We start from the raw sequence: 16,781 nt of genomic DNA, 5'->3' as shown, positions 1-16,781 counted from the left end.
ACCTTCAATATGACATTCCATAAAAGAAAAACAAACTGCTTAACAAAACAAAAAACTCCAAAACACCCAAACCAAACACGGGTAATCCAAAGTTCTTTCATTTTTCTGTCTTTTTAAAAAGGCAGATACAGTGAAAAAATTGTAACTAGGATGATTTTCTTTGTAAATTAGGCTTGTGTACCACTCAAGAAAAAGACACTGTGATACCAGAAGAAATCACAGCCTTTTTTGCTGTGTCAAGACCGAAGCATTCAGGAAGGCACTTGACAAAAATGTCTACTTTGACTTTGCTCTCCTATTTTATTTTTGGCACAGCTCAGATGACAATGTGGTCTTGTCTCAATACCCAACTATTTTGGCATTCAAAGTTTAGATCTAATCAAACAGGATTTGCTTCTTATTGGGTATTCTTATGTCCAAAGTCAATTTTACAAAAAAAAAAAATCCCCCACCAACCACAAACAAGAAAACACATTATCTCTTCTTAACTTACATTGTACAAATATCTGCATTAAAAGAAGAAAATACAATTCTTCTTCTTCCAGCATTCATCAAAACAGTCTTTAGAATAATATCTAGAAAGAGGTTCATATCAAAGTAAGTTGACAAGTTGCCGTCCCACTGTCCATCCTGGAAAACGAAAGGGCAAGTTTCAGCCTTGAATTACTTGCTTACTAAAAATATTTTAACCAGCAATGGTCTCTCACTCAACCTCAGCAAAACGAGAGCTCGGTTTGCCAGTCCGAATACAGAAGTCACTCCTTCAGTCTGCTAAACGCTAGCTACAGATCTACACAGCCATCAGCCTGTGAGCTGCAGCTGAATTCTAACAGCAGTAAGATTCACTGAAAAATTGACTGTCTTCTCATCCAAGAAGAGTTTCTGGGAAGCATTATTTTGAAAAAAACAAAGGAATTAAATGAAAGATCACTAAAAATTATTACAGATATTTTGTACTGCTATTTCTAAATAGAAAAATACAGCAAGATTTGTAGAAATAGAAGAGGATATTTCTCAAACGTCTTTGAGAATAGCAGGTACCACCAGTATTCCTGCAGCTGACCTGTTAAAGAGCATCAGCATCTCCATGCATACAGACTTCCACCTACCCCTCTGCTTAGTTTCTTTACCCCACTCCAGGCTTCCAGTCCTAGCCCTGACAATCATTTCCTTCTAGACCAAGCGCTAAGCAATCCAGCTGAAGGAAACAGCTGCTTGTGTTGCTGTACCACGTCGTAGCTGCTCCTGCATCAGGCCAGGAGAGTCTGAACTCGTCACTTTTCCCACATACAGTATACCCAACCTGCTGCGACCCACTGACTTTAAAAAGGGTCTTCTACTAAAAGCAGTCTGAGCTGTATTATGAACTCAACCCTATAAATAGCTCCTATCATTTTAGGATTAAGTTTCTTCATTTGCTAGAGTGGTGCTGTTATACTCCCAGATTCAAAGACAGCGGGTTATAATAAACAAGAGGGTGACATTAAAAAAAAAACAAAACAAATTACGCCTTTGTTCCTAGCTTAGCCTGCCATTCTCATGGCTAAAGCCTGTAATTTGACATGGCATAGTATCAAAGTAAACCACATGTACATTTACTTACCCTTTGTTGGCAGATCCATTTTATTTCTATGTTGAACCCAACATCTTCAGAAACAGACTCCAGGACCTGAAAAAATTTCTTTATGAAGAGAATCCAAAGAAACAGGACATCTAAGCCCTACGAGGGTAACTACCGGGAGAATACACTGGAATTTAATGCCAATAGGGTCTAACAGTGTAATAAAAAAAAAATTAACATTTAACACAAGATACATATACACCTTCTTCTACTTCAGTTTAAAGTTAGGAAATACATAAAAATGGACAGAATCTTAAGGACAAAGTTTTGAGAAGGTACAAATGCAAGCTAATTCACCTTTAGGTGTGTGAGAAATACCCCATTTGTACTCCTAAAGATGACACTGTTTTTATTTCTCCAGGAAGTTTTTTTGAATGCAGAAAGTATCTTAAACTACACATAATCCCAAGTATGATATCCAGGAGCTTGCCATTATGATGACAACACAGAAATATGTGAAATTTGAAGAACTATTGGTAAGGTGACTTCAAATCAAAAGGTGAAACTAACGGCTAATGAAATTAAGGAAACACTGGTAGATGATTCTTTAACCCTGTAAAGATGCCAGGTACAGAAGAGAGTAACATAGCCTTTCTTATAGGAAGAAAATTAAATTTAGGGAATCAAAACAGGTAGAGGAATCAAACCTCATTAGTCTATTATACAAAGTTCTCTATTTTCTGCAGTTAAGCAGTATCTGATTAGACAGTTAAAAAAAAACCCAAAACTGCAGTGGGGCATATGACCTCTAACTGATGGATAGTTCATACATGCTCTGATATAACCCTATGAACAATTGGATATTAATAATCTCCAAAACCCAAATAAAAAGCAGTATTATTGTATAAAACAAGTCCCTAGAAGGCATATTAACATTCATATTAAAGTTCAGACATCAGGAAAAACAGTGAGGGGAAAAATAATAATAGAGGAAAAAAAGACTGCAAATGGTATGAAACTGTATTTGGTCAACAATTGTCAGTTGTTTCTGTGAAAAATAAGCCAACACAAAGCCCAAAGCTGGCAAACAGTCATTGGAATGTACTAGAAAAGAAATCCACTTAACATTTCTCTGTGTCTGGCTTTTTTAGATGGACAAGAGTACGTGATGAACTACCAAAGGCCAGGGTTTTTTGGTTGGTTTGTTTCTGGGTTTTTTACCCCAAATTAGCAAACAAATGTTATTGTATCTGAATGCAATACTCAGATGCTAACCAGCTGTAAAACTGAGTGCATCCTAGGCTATACCACATGGGTTCATGAATTAAGAAGCTTGAAAGGTAGGCAATCTATTACTTTTAGGTGCTGAAAAGGCTTCAGTGGTCAACAATAAAACCTATGTTCTCAGTTCCAGCACTGATATCAGAGGCCTAAAACCAAATACGAGTACCTCTTGCTACATGCGCAAAGCTGAAAGAAAAACACATGTTTTCACATTTCACAATCATAATCTCTATTGCTCTATATTTGCTGCTTACTCTCTGCAGAGAAGGAAATGGCTGGGTCTCAAAAGCAGAGTTTTCTTCTTCTTTAAAAGATGCTGAAAAGAAATACAAAATATTGAATCAAACACAAACAGCAGCACTGCTAATCCCAGCAAGAAAAGACTGGCTCAAAATCATAAGGCCTTTGAGAGTAAAGAATGGAACCAGGTCTATCCTTTGATTACCAAAGCCTTCCCTCTGACACTGACATACTCCAATGATAGTGTTGGCAATTCGTGTTTTGCCATTGGGAAAAAAATTTTTACCCTTATTAAAAATCTTGCCTGAATATTTATCAGAAACAGGTTCTTCCATCCCTCACTGTTTCAGCCACTGAATCACATCCAGTACAAGCAGCCTTGCCTGTCAAGGCTTATTATTTATTTTATCTTTTCCCAGACAGTTAGAATGTGTAAAATACTTTCTCAGTTTGCTGTCCCTATAAAGGGGATGAATTAAGGCCTAAGATTTACAGCACCAGTAAGACAGCCTACAGCAGTTACCAAAGTTCTTGCTAGCAGTTCTGAAGAGCTGCCAAAAAGGTTCAGTTGGAGAAGCATAAGATGGGAGCATTAGTGGCAATTTCATTATGAATATTCATAAAATATATATTTATCTATATATTAAACTTCTACCCTCCTGTCTCATCTTCCCAAGGGAGTAACTTCTGTCCAGGTATTTACTTGCCACAGCAAAGAACTCTACAGCATGCACAAGACTGAAGTAACTACATAAGCATTTAGAAATGTTCAGGAAGAAACCAAATGTCATTAGAACAAATGACTGCAATCACAGAATCTGTATTTACACAGTAATAAATAAATCTCAAGACTCCTGCAAACTAGTACATACCATTGTGGTCTTTTACCTTCAGGGCAGTCACGTGAGCCAGCTAAAGAGCATAAAAACAATAATATTAACTCCACCCATAAAGATCTTACTACATGTAAAATGCAACTAATTTTCCTTATAAATTGGTTTTAAAAGTCCATTACAGACACATTTTTAGTGATCTGTAAAAGAATAAAGGAAATCCTAGTACACAACACAATTTTCTTTCAAACTTTAAACAAAGATTGCAATGAAAGCTCAAAAACAAACTGAAAATATTCTTACTGAAAGCACAGAAAATGTGTTCAATAGTAGAAACACACGGAATATAATTTAACATTAAGATGTTAAGAAGTCCGAGCATTAAATCTTCCTTTGTCAAATGTTAAGACTCCTTGTTTCCAATCAAGCGTAGGCACGGGTTTTATAATGTAGTTATATACTGAGATAGAATCAGGCCAGGCGTAAGGCCAAACTCCCTCACTCCATTCAAATTCTCTCTCCAAAAAAAAGGAGGAGAGCAAGTGATTTTAAGTTAAAAGAAACATAGTTCTTGGACCAGCCAGGTGCTTCCTTACTGAGGACACGAATCTCAGCTGGGTCTTCAGTGGCCCAGTCTCATTCCCTGACCCCACCTGTCAGACCATCCTTCTAGAAGATATAAATAATGACATTTATTCAAGTTGTAATGACGGTGCAGAAGTACTATTCCAGGAATTAGCTACCTGTTCTACTTGTACAATTTTTAAAGCTTGTGCTCTCCCAAACTATCTATAGTTACTCTAAAAAATCTAAGCTTTATACACACAGCATATCACACTAGCCAAAGTAGCAATACCTTCAATAACTGCAGCTGATCAAATGTGAGTTCTTTGACTGCAATCTCAAACAGTTCCAAAGGCTCCGTATCCAGTTTCTTCGAAGATAAAGAATACATAATTAAGCACCACTGAAAACTAGAGAAAAGCCTACATGCTTTTGATATGGTAGCATTAAAGGCAACTGATATTTTCTCTTTTATCGATAAAGATATATTATAACACAAGATATCATTTGTAAGCAAGATGATCACTTTTCAGGAGACAATACAGGCACGCAGAAGCATAAAACAGCTGTCAATTTGAGAAAACAGGATTTGGTCTTTCGTGCAAGTCAGAGGCTTCAATGTTCTTTCTTCAGAAAAGGTTAGCACATTTATTCTGCAAAAACTTGACAAGTTAATGTATTCAGGAAAAAAGTTTGCCAGTAAAGAAATGTATCAAAAAATACTCTAAGGCAGTTCAGTTCAGTATGGTCTATCCAATGTCCCAGAAATGAGTAAAAAAAAAAAAAAAGACAAATGTCCTGGTAAAACAGACACACACACCCTGCCCCCAAAACAAAGATCAAAAAAATTCTTTTAATCCATTTTTCACTCCCCCTCTTCACTATAAAGAAATTTTCACTCAACAAGACAATACTGGTTCAATATACACTGAACATATATTTGCCTTAGTTGAAGTTCCATTTCTACAACTGTCCATACTTAAATTGCAGTATCGCAGTAGATGAGAGTTTAACAATGCAGGCTTAGTGCCAAGAAGAAAGAGAGAACTTAGACTTAGGTAGAGCAGACTGCAAGATATCTTTGTTTTCACTGCCAGACCAGAGAGGAAGAAAACTAGAACAGAACAGAGTCCAACCTCTTTGCAACTGCTGCTCAATGCAAGTATCATGGCCTCAGTGGAGAGCATGCAACAGACCAGGCAGGAAAGCACCAAAGTGTTTTCCTTCTGCCTGTGGTTCTCTCATTATTAAGGAGTGTAATGGCACTTTATGAGAAACACTCTATTATGCTTCATAAACTCTCAGTATTTAAAAGGTGTTGTGACAGACCGTTCAGAGCGCCCTTCAAGGAACACTTATCTGTATGCACGAGTACCAGTACTGTTCACTGCTGCTTATGTCACTTTACTCTTGACTTACAAAAACAGCAGAAAAGAGGTTTTGGTTGAAAAAGAATGAACAACTGCAACCTTATGAGGTAAGCAAGGAAAGGAACAAGAAACTTGCTTTCAAGAGCTATTTTCCTGCTCATACAATCTCTGTCTTAACTCCTTTCCTTCTGTTCCACCAAGCAATCCAAAAGCAGTTCCTCTTATCTTGTTGGGACAGTAAGCGAGGCTGAAGTATATTGCTCACTTCACTGTTACAACACTGAGCAAAATGCTGTAGTGAAAAAGGATTTTCCACTAGAAAAACTAGTGGAAGCCAAGCCACTTGTGGCTAATCAAACTCCATAAACGAAGGAAATCCTTGTTTCTTCCACTTTTCTGCTTTCCATCTACTGGCCACTACTGGGAGACCAAATAAGGTTTATTTAACCTAAAAACTTTTATTAGTACGTAACTGCCTAAGAGAAGTACACATTTAAGCATCAGCAGGGGTGAGAAGTCATGCTGAAAATCATGCTAACTCTCCCCTCAAAAAAGAAACAAGCAGAAGTTCTCATTCTGACAGTCTGAGTCCCAGCGGCGCTAGTGAATCAGTGGAATTGTCTAATTTTTTCTTCCAAACCATAAATTTAAAAAATGGTATAAAAATAACTACAATGTAAACTTGAAGTCTCAAACTGTGCATCTGAAATGCTGTTGCTACAACATCAAAAGGAAAAGCTCAACTTCTCTACTTACGCACACAGTAATGCTGCATATTTAGTCCCATTCCATCCCTTGATTCTCCAGAATTATTTCTACGAGCACTTGGTATTTTAGTTTCTGCAATGGTCACATTTAAAGATAAAATACACGTATCTTAATCTTTACCTTTTTCATGGCCATGCAACATGTGAGATCGTGGTAGACAATAGGCACATGATCTTTAGAAAGATGCACATCAAATTCCACATATGCTGCTCCCTACAGAAAATTAAAAAACACACAGAACAAAACAAAATCCATTAACTCTTTATGCACAAGGACTACTGAACCACAGGTAAGTTGTCAAGTATTCACAGGTCCTGGACATCAACCAAGTTGAATGCAGCTGGCTATTATCAGTTAAATCATACTCCACAATGGATTACAAATGGGGTGGGGGTGGGGGGGTGGAAATCTTAGGGGAAAGTATTTTAATTACCATAATGCAGTTCTGAGATATATAGATATAGGTATCTTAATCTTGTAAACCTTCTAGTAACATTCAAGCACTGCAAACTTGATTTCAGAGAAAGACTTAAGACAATGTTTTCAAACAGATACCTTTGCAGTGCCCTTCCTCCCTCTCCCCCCCCTCCCCACCAAGAGACATCGGATCACTACAAACTGGCAAAGCTTTAGCAAGGCACTCCATAGACCGAGGAGCTTCTGGAGTCACCAGTGGATAACACAGTAGTAGTGTGTTATAACATGTGCAAGGAGCAGAAGCAGCTGCATCTGGTACTCTCCTGCCCTTTTCAACTGTATGTTGTTTTCTGTTAAGCTTAAAAGGAATAAAGATCAAACGAGTTCCAAGCACAATCTTTCTGAAAAGAGGGAGGGCCAGAAAGAAAGAGATAAAGAAACACACAAAACTTTTTTTTTTTTTTTTAATGTCTGTAAATCATGCCTTTGAAAGTCCTCCAAGAATACCATACATCAAATTATCATCCTGACTTGCCCAGTCTTTTTTCAATCAGTAGAAAAAGAAAATAGGGCAGGCTTTTTTCAGCCCTCTTCTCAGCAGAAATATTTTAGAGTGGTAGCCTTCAGCCTTTTCAATCTGCAAATAGTTGAAAGTACTCTTCTGGTGATACTGCTGACAACTTTCATAGTAAATTTCTGCCACAATGTATACTTCTGATGGTCCTTTTAAAAGCTATCTATACACCTGCAGCATCCACCCAGGAGTTAAGAACTACCGTTCACAAGGATAATGTAGTAGCTGTTTTCTTTTCCTCTGCAGTCAGTACATGTTCCACACACTGTGTTCAAATTACACTTACTCCCAAACCAGAGAAAGCTTTCAGCTCTGACTCATGGGGAGTACAGCACTCCAGAATCAGAAGCCAATAAGCATAATACTCCAGATTCTGGTCCCATCCCTTTAACAACTTCAAAAGATGTTTGGTAAGAATCTGCATTAGTGAAGATGTACCTGCAAAGCCTTAGGAACCCTACAACTTAAGCAGCAGGTGATCTCATAACAGCATCTTTATGTGTAAAGCTGTAACCACAGCTCTTCACTGCGAGAAGAGAAGCTAGGCAAGGAACCTCTGAATGTGCTTCTGAGTCCAGCTACTCCGCTGCAGGATGTCACTGGATTGTCTAGATCAATCTTACCACAGATCACTTCAGTGACAGAGATTATGGGAAGGAATAAAATTGACCGCCTCAATCATGGAATTTAAGCACTTGAAGCCAGTATCTCCCAAGTTGAAAGTCTCATCTTAGGATTCCAAGTCTCCATCGCAACAAGCACTGAAGCAAAGGATTGTTTTATTCTACCAGCTCGGCATCCAAGTCTCATTTTTGGACACCAACTCTAGGTACTCAGCAGTCCCTGAGCCACCTCAGAGTACGCTGACCGAGTCTAGCAGAGCCAAGATTTTATTCATCTGTTTAAAATTCTTCCAACCCTATGTCTCTGCAGGGTTGAGATTAAAATTTTCTCTGTATTAGATCACCATCAGAACATATTAGGTGGAAGTTTTGATTTTCTTTAAGGAACTCAAGAATGACAGTCTAATCTAACTGTTACTTCCCTTCCACTCTCTCAGGGAATCTCCACAGTGATTTGATGCAATTTCATACCAGTGCAATTACCATTTGTTGTATTAAACCATGGAAACTAAGCATAAAAGCCAAGATAGTTTTAACTATACAAGTACTATATGCGTGCAAATGTGCATACATACATGACTAGCAGCATTCCTCAGAGAGGCAATAGTATTCTCTTGAACTTTAGCAAGCCTGAAATAACAGCAAAGAAAAATGTTTTGTTAGATGCAGCATAGCACAAAAGTCCACTGAAACAAGAGAAATACAAATCACAAGTCTTCATTTTAAAGAACACCCACATTTGATATCGAAGTAACTTAATCATGGGTTGTAGCTTTTTATTTTAAGCTGCCCATTTCCTCAATTGATGTCAGTGAAACTAAACATAATGCCCTCCTCCCTGGATTAAAATGTAAATCAACTTACTTAGCTGTTGTTGTAGAATTTCCTGCTCCCCTGTGTCCAACATCTAGAGTTGTTCTTGGTTTCCAATATTTTGCGTATGAAGCCTTCATATCACAAGTGTATCCCTGGATCGGCTTAATAATTATGTAGTCCACTACAAGAAAAATACCAGTGCTTCACATGTCAACAGATAATGGATGACTGAGTAAAATTATCTACATCTTTTTGCATCAACTGTACCTCTAACTTTTCCAATTGTCTTCCTTGGATTTCTGCTCATAATAGCAAGTGTAAGAATTCCAGCACTCTTTCCGAGTTCTGCAATTGTGGATGACAGGAGGCAGGCAGAACCTACATGACCTGGGAGCACATCGCCTTGTACTACTTTTTCACCTAAATCTTCCTAAAAACAAAACAAACAAAAAACCAAAACACCTACTGTTACATGTAGGTGAGAATTCTAAACAAACTCTTTCTTGCTCCTCAGGAAGATACATACAGGCACTGATGTAACAGAAGTTTCTTGTGTGCTACAGAAAACACTAATTTCAGGCTAAAAATTGTTTAATGTAACAGTGTGTGGCAATTTACTACCAGGAATATGAAATTCTTAATGGAAATCGACAAAACTCATGTACATTCGCCTTTGAAAACTCTTAGCTTTTCAGATCAAAATTGTATGCATGAAACAGTCTGTATTCTAAAAAACTCAAGTTGTGATTAGAACCAAGATGAATAATACATATGCTTCAAATAACTTTGTATTTTTCTGCAGGGAAGGAGGAGGGCCACTAACATGCAGAATGTGCACTTAACCATACCCAAGTTCAGAAACTATGTAGCCGCTCTACGATTATGAGTGTAAATGATTTTAAGGGTATTTTTAGTCCAAAGAGAGAATGCTTACAACTTTCTTCTGCATAAACAGTATGAAGAGACAAAAGCTGTTTTCTTTAAAAAAAAAAAAAACGTGGAGTATTAAGATCTTCCAGGGAAATTAAATAGAGTGCAAAATAACATATGTAGTAGTGAGAATTCACAAATATCCAGTTTTAATTTGTACTAGTCAATTCAGAGAAATCTATTCTGTTTCTAATTTTAAAATTAAGATCAAATAATTGTAATGTAACTAGTTCATATACACATTGTTCAGGTTCAAGAAGGACAAGCAAACCTTTGTTCTGGTAAAAGATAAAAATCAAAGCCAACCTAACCTAACTGCATGTAGTACTGCACACTAAGGTTTGCGTCTAATTTGCACTAACTTCTAAATAGGTAGAAACTGCAAAACTTTGTGCCATATCGAGAAGACTCACAAAACCTTTCTGCAAAATGGGGTGGTAGCCAATGGTCTCGTAACTTGTTTTTGCAAGTCCAAAAGATCAAGAATATCAGGCAATAGCACTATCCAAACAGTGAAATCTTCACGGTAATTGACTAGCTCCCAAAGGCAGACAGGAGTTGCTTCTTCAGGGTGAAGAGACATACCTCAAAAAAATCAAAGATTAATTCCAAGTTATCAGGCTCCATGGTTTGTATTGTGTATTCTATCCATCGATCTGGCTGCAAAGCATAACCACAGTCTGGCTGAGAGTGTCGACATTTATATTCGTTGTTACTTATTAAGGAGAACTCCACAGTGTTTGCCATTTTCTGAGGGACAGTAGGGGATGTTTTCTCTTGGCCCTCTTCATCATCCTCATCTTCCTCTAGGCCTTCTAGAGTCAATTTTACTCTACTCAACCAGAAACACAAAACAAATGGTTAAGTCACAGCAGTGTCTTTGGAAACCCTGAAGAATTAGAAAGAAGCTTGAGCACAAGCTCATACAACACAAGAATTCTTCTCACCACCACCATCGACAGGACAGCACTGTGTGCAGTGGGCCCTCACAGGAGTCAAGAGCTTGCAGCTGCTGTCTAAATCTTATTTTGGTCAGATTCAAGTGCTCAAGTCACTTCTAAAACTGGAACTTGAGTAAATGTGAAAATTGTACTAGTGGTCTGAGAAGCAGCACTCCAGCAAAGCAACGTTTTGGTCTGCCACACAGCCAGCCTTTCTCCACAGACTGACACCCATAATGCCAAAAGGCTAATGAAAAAACGCTGAAAATAGCAGTAATTGCCAAGGCTGGCTGCTGGTAAATGCACACACACAACTTGAAGTCTCTCTGAACACCGATTAGGCAGATGAATGTATTCTATTAGGCATAAATAAGATAGTCTGAAGTAATTAGCAAGTCCCTTGAGAAACCCTAAATGATCATTTAAAAGTAAATTGAATGCAGTTTCTGAAAAATCCTGGACTGAGAGGAATAAGCCTCTCAATAAGACTCAGAATGCATTGTTATTATACAGAGCAAACCTTCCACACAGAATTCATTATGCCATGTGTGATGGAAGCATATACGAGTAATCCAAATCCCTTTCTGAATTATCTAAGCAGCAGATGGGATAGAGTTATTTAGTTAGATGCCAATTCACCAGTAAAACTGAATCTGTACCTCAAACAATTACAGTCATAAAAATTCTTTACATCAAGTCCACATTCTTAATACCCTCATAAAAAAAAGTTACAACACAGATGCTCCACAAACTTGACAGTGTCATAGCAAGTGACAGTTACAGAAACTACCTGGGCAGATCTAGTTTTTTTACGCAGCAAGTGGAACACAGTAAAACAGTATCTTATCTAGTGAATGCATCCAGCTTAACAAGTTTTGATTTCAACCATCTAATTTAGACAAGGATGAAGCTTCAGAAATTGCTCTCTCTCTACCTACTATAACACACAATGAATAGAGAACAGGACATAAGTATTAACTTGGACTGAAGAATGTTGTATTAAATCAACTTTCCCCTCATCAGAAGAGTTGGAACTTTCGGGGGGGGGGCGGGTTGGGGGACAACAACAAGTGTCAGACCATCAAAATACAGAAGTAACTCCCAGTGAGTGATCTGTAACCGAGTGATCTGTAAATCACAGAGAGAGCAAGCTCCAGATCCCAGAAACTCAAGGGGGGAAGGAGATCAAACACTCAGGGCAATAGCGCAGTCCTCAAAACTGCTTCTGTCAGTCAACTGTATACTTACAATAATGCCTGCTTTCTGAGACACCTCTGCAGATAAAAACATCAAACTGATCTAAACAGCAACAGAAGGGATTAGAGAATGCTGTTCTCTCCACCATCTACGTTGACTAGAAATCTGTAATGCCAGTGGAGAGTTAACCATATATTAAATGGAGAGGGCTGTTTACTTTGGTAAGGAGAAAAAGTAGTAAGCAACAAAAAACCTGGAAGCCTTCTCCCTTTCCCCCAACTTCCGTTTCCATTCTGCTCTTTCCAAGAAGTTAAGAACAAAGAAGAAAACTCTGAAAGTAACAGCATAAAACTACTTCAGAACACTACAGTTCCAGCCAAGAAACAGGAAACACCAAGGCAGGTATGTAATAAGTATTTGTGAAAGACACCTGTTACCTACTGCTTAACTTGTGGTATCACATCTGATTTATACACATTCAATAGCTTAATAGCTATTAGAAATGCAAAAGCTGAAAAGCATTAAATCAGCAGCAAAGCTAGAATAGTTTTGTTTGACTGTCTGTCTTCCTTTGTTAAAACAGGAGAAACTTCTGACACTATATTAACAATGAAATGAGGCAACTGAAACACGCCACCGATTTAATGTTATCACCATATTTTTACAAAGTGCTTAAATACTTGGAAATTGGCCTGATAGTACATGCCTATTAGCAACCCAATATTAATTTAAAGGCTATATTAATTAAGGAAAAAAAGAATCACTAGTATTGACAATTAACACAAGATAAATTGCGCACTAAGATGAGCGGGTTCTTACCTGAACCTTGATGTTTTAAATTTCTTCTTAGATATCACTACAGGTGGTTTCTCAGAATAATGTAGACGCAATCTTATTTCTGTTTGACACGTCAGCCACCCAGCATCCACAGTTTCAATACCATCTAATAAAAATCAAACAAAAAGTAAAAGACACTTTAACAACTTATTTTAGGGAGATCTAGATATTTTAATACACAAAAATATAAATACAGTTCCTCTGACACCGTCTTCCAGACAATCCTCTTATCACCAGCCTTATTCAATAGTACATCCAGAGGAACTGCCGAGCACATCCTTTCACCTATTTTTTCCCAACTACCCAGAACAGACAACAGATACTGCAGTTGTTTGCTGGCTTTTAAAAGGGGATTAAGTAGGAACAATGATCCTTCACACACGACCTGTCTGCAGGACAGCACTAAGTATTCCAGTGTTAATTTGTGGTATCAAGGACTAACTTAAGTCTCCAAAGGCAGATATAACATTCCCTTGTCCCGGGATCTCTCAATACATGGAATACCACTGACAGAAGCTCTGAAGATCCATACACAACTGGAGATTCCCTGTTTCTATTGAAATACAGGTGTTGAATTAGCTCATCATAGTCAATGCCAGTAAAGTAGTGTAAGTCTGCAGGACAGGACAGAGGAAAATCCTCAACCTCACCATCACGACAAGGAGAGCCTACAAGCAGAATGGCTGGAAAGCACAAGCTGTCAGACCAGGTACTGAAGCAGACCCCGCAGTTTTGAAGAGTTCCTAGACAAACTCATCATTCAACGAGGATACAAAGAAACATGGAAAAGCTTTAAGACATGAGACATGCCAGAGAGTTACCTTGGGTGCCACAGGATTGAGCGTTAAGCGAGAGGTGGGATAGAACTGCCAAAAGTGAGACATATGCACACACGAGAACATGAGGGTTGAGCTTATGAGAGGTTTTGACAGTCATGCATCTGACTGAAGAGGAAGGTTGTATACATTTAGGGTAAGTGATAACATTTTTCTAGAGACAAAGAGTTTTTTCAAAGGCAAAGCTTTAGAAGAAAGTTAAATCTATTCTGTATTTCCAAAAAAACATGTTCATGACCTAAAGCTCACAAATTTCAACCTTTAACACCAGCACTCTTATAATATTTCAACTCCTCCTAGCAGTCTCTTATTAATATTAGATGGGATTATAGCTTGAGCGTGAATTCACAATGCTGGATACAAAAAATCCCCAAACATATAAGCAGAGAAAACAATCACTTAGCGGCAATTCCTGTCAAAACTTAGTATTTCAAATATTTTTCAACTACAATGCTTTATCTTGTTAAAATTAAATATGTGGTAAAGAGTAAAGGTCAATATATCTCACTTACTACGGATTCCAAAGTATCCATCGTCAATAGTAATTTCATTTTCTAGAACCAGAAGGAGGGGAAAAGAATGAAAGAAACTAATTAGTATTCACATTATAAAGAATCATTGCCAAGTTATATTAATTCTACTTTTCCACTTCACTTCTAAAAAGTGTATCTAAAAAAAAGTAGGAAAACTGAAACAAACAAAGAATAAGCATGTTTATTGCAACCTCCTATAAAGCTTTTTCCCCATTTACGCTTTTTCTTAGTTTCCGCAAGACAGACCAAACAACACACAAAATGCCATAAGATGTTTTACCTAAAGTAATCTGAACTGAGAAAAGCAAGAAGGTTGCATAATTTCCTAGTTTGATGCAGTATTTTGCATATAATATTTAAATCCTACTGGGATCTAAGATGCTTTTCTTATTAGTGTCAAAGACATTATAAAGTTTCTTGCAAACATACAAGAAAGCTGCCCTCCTGCACATTTATAGGTAAAGCTTCTAAATCAAATTAGTCACAATTAAAATGCTTATTCTGCCCACATGACAGAAATCAACCTAGGATGAAATACTCAAAACACTCATTTCACACTTATATTTATCCTTACCCTCTCCAAAGTCTTAATATCTGAAATCTTAAGGCACTAAGTAAATTCACAGCGTTAACAGAATTGCAGTAGTCCAAGCACACTAAATATTTCTCAAAACATAAATCTTAACAAAATTTTGTGTCTACAGCCATTAATCCTATTATTTTTTTTCTAAGAATAATCATGGGCCTGCCCTCAATTTTTATTAACCTCAGGCAACAATTTAGGATCATAATGACCAAGCACTAACATCCTGGTTTTGCTGCATTTTCTTAAAGGCTGCTTATGAAGGGTTGAGTATTAATTGAAAAAAAAAAAAAAATCCTAACTGGAACGAAGTTATCCAAATTTAGAGATGAAGTCTAGACCCTAACAGAAGTTAGGCTGCTTCCCTAATCAGTTACTGACAAATACAGAAACAAATCTTGTTACAGCAACAGAAACACAACTAATTCAATTGAAAAAAAAAAAAGGGGGGGGGGGGACGACACAGGGGGATGGGACGACACCGTGATCACAGAACTATTTGTGATTAACAGTCTCTTTAATACCAGCTTGTTTCTAAAAGACATCTTTTCAGTGCATCAGAAGGTATTTAATAGATGTGAATTCCTAAGTGTGGAGGAAATAACATTTTTCATATCCTAGAAAAGACAGCGCATAAAACATGCCATCCCATAGCAGCATGAGAGATCTAAATTGCAAGCTACATTCAAAGGTTATTTCACTCACTCTTAAAAAACAAACTTTTCCCTGTTCAAAAAAGCATTAGGAACTTGTATGCAAGTCTGCATGCCACCTTCTCCTCCAGCAAAGTAAGTTTCTGCTAAATTGCCAGGTAAATAAGACCATTCGTGTTTCTATCTACGTTAATCCATTTACTCAAAGAAGCCTAATTAAAATTTTTTGCATGAAATATTAGTTACATAAAAACAGCAGTGACTTCACACCCTCCCCCTCCCCACATTTTCTCTAAAAAAAATAATATGGATCCTTAGTCTCAAAGAATTAAACTTACAGAAAATTATTACAATTCCAAATTAATAAAAAAACCAACCCACAATCTTAAGGATAGCAGCAAAGAATTTAACATCCACTCCATTTTTAAGCCACTTATTTATATATACATATATTTTGAGAGTAAGGCCCATGTTGTGCAAAGAAAAAGTTTATACCTCCAACACAATAAATTTAAGTATTTTAAAACTATAGTTATCAATCCCTCTACACCAATGTGCAGCATATTAGCAATCTTATGCATATGCCTCAAACAGATGCAGTTGATGCCCATACCTAAAGGGGTAATTGATCGTGGTTGTAGATGAGTCTCCCACGTGTGAACTATGACTTCGCAGGGACCATCGATAGTCTGTAATTTAAAAGTTAAATGTCTGCAATAATTTCTTTTGTTATATCTGATTTTCTACCCATGAAGCTGTTTGGGATGGTTGTGAACTAAAATTACAGGTTTAAGAAAGAAAAAGAAGAAACAGAGTGGGACAGAGAGAGAGCGTTAAAGAGAAAGAAAACAGATCAGGCTCGTTCGTTACCCCTACAACTGCTGATGACACCGTCTGATGCATCAGGCATACATATGACAAAACTTGTGACAGGGTGGAGAAGTTACATGGAATTATTAAACCTTTACTGCTTACAGCTACTCCACTGGACTACTTCAGTTTCATTCTGATACAAAAAAACAGTGTCTCTGAACTCATTAAGAGTGCTTGCTTTTTTAAGATACTACAGCAACAACTTACAAAAAAAACATATCTCACATCTCGAATTTCAAATAGCACTCAGCATCTACTCATGCAGTTAACAGTTGCAGGGGTGGGTTCTCCTGTAAAATTTCCTTAACTAATTCAAAGTCTATAAAACACAGTTATTTCAGTTATGGT

At 37.3% G+C, this 16,781-nt stretch overlaps 1 protein-coding gene across 7 annotated transcripts in view; it reads right to left on the bottom strand.

Annotated features, from left to right (window-relative positions):
* GPCPD1 (glycerophosphocholine phosphodiesterase 1) overlaps window positions 1-16,781 on the bottom strand; it is a 46,147-nt gene that overhangs the window by 10,111 nt on the left and 19,255 nt on the right. For all 7 annotated transcript variants that reach the window (XR_005828365.1, XR_005828366.1, XR_005828367.1 and 4 more), the window contains exons 5-17: window positions 16,174-16,249; window positions 14,304-14,345; window positions 12,938-13,061; window positions 10,566-10,812; window positions 9,318-9,480; window positions 9,099-9,231; window positions 8,810-8,864; window positions 6,741-6,833; window positions 4,775-4,852; window positions 3,958-3,997; window positions 3,100-3,161; window positions 1,604-1,669; window positions 494-630 (exon numbers count right to left, since the gene is read on the bottom strand). Coding sequence is in view for 4 of the 7 variants with exons in the window: in XM_040597378.1 (XP_040453312.1) it covers window positions 494-630; window positions 1,604-1,669; window positions 3,100-3,161; window positions 3,958-3,997; window positions 4,775-4,852; window positions 6,741-6,833; window positions 8,810-8,864; window positions 9,099-9,231; window positions 9,318-9,480; window positions 10,566-10,812; window positions 12,938-13,061; window positions 14,304-14,345; window positions 16,174-16,249 (1,316 nt within the window). In the remaining 3 variants the exon portion in view is untranslated. The remainder of the gene's footprint in view (window positions 1-493; window positions 631-1,603; window positions 1,670-3,099; window positions 3,162-3,957; window positions 3,998-4,774; window positions 4,853-6,740; window positions 6,834-8,809; window positions 8,865-9,098; window positions 9,232-9,317; window positions 9,481-10,565; window positions 10,813-12,937; window positions 13,062-14,303; window positions 14,346-16,173; window positions 16,250-16,781) is intronic.

This window comes from Falco naumanni, chromosome 6 (genome assembly GCF_017639655.2).
Source record: "Falco naumanni isolate bFalNau1 chromosome 6, bFalNau1.pat, whole genome shotgun sequence".
Classification (NCBI taxonomy): domain Eukaryota; kingdom Metazoa; phylum Chordata; class Aves; order Falconiformes; family Falconidae; genus Falco; species Falco naumanni.
Note: the sequence above shows the minus strand (reverse complement) of the source record. Positions and strands in the feature narration are given on the sequence as shown.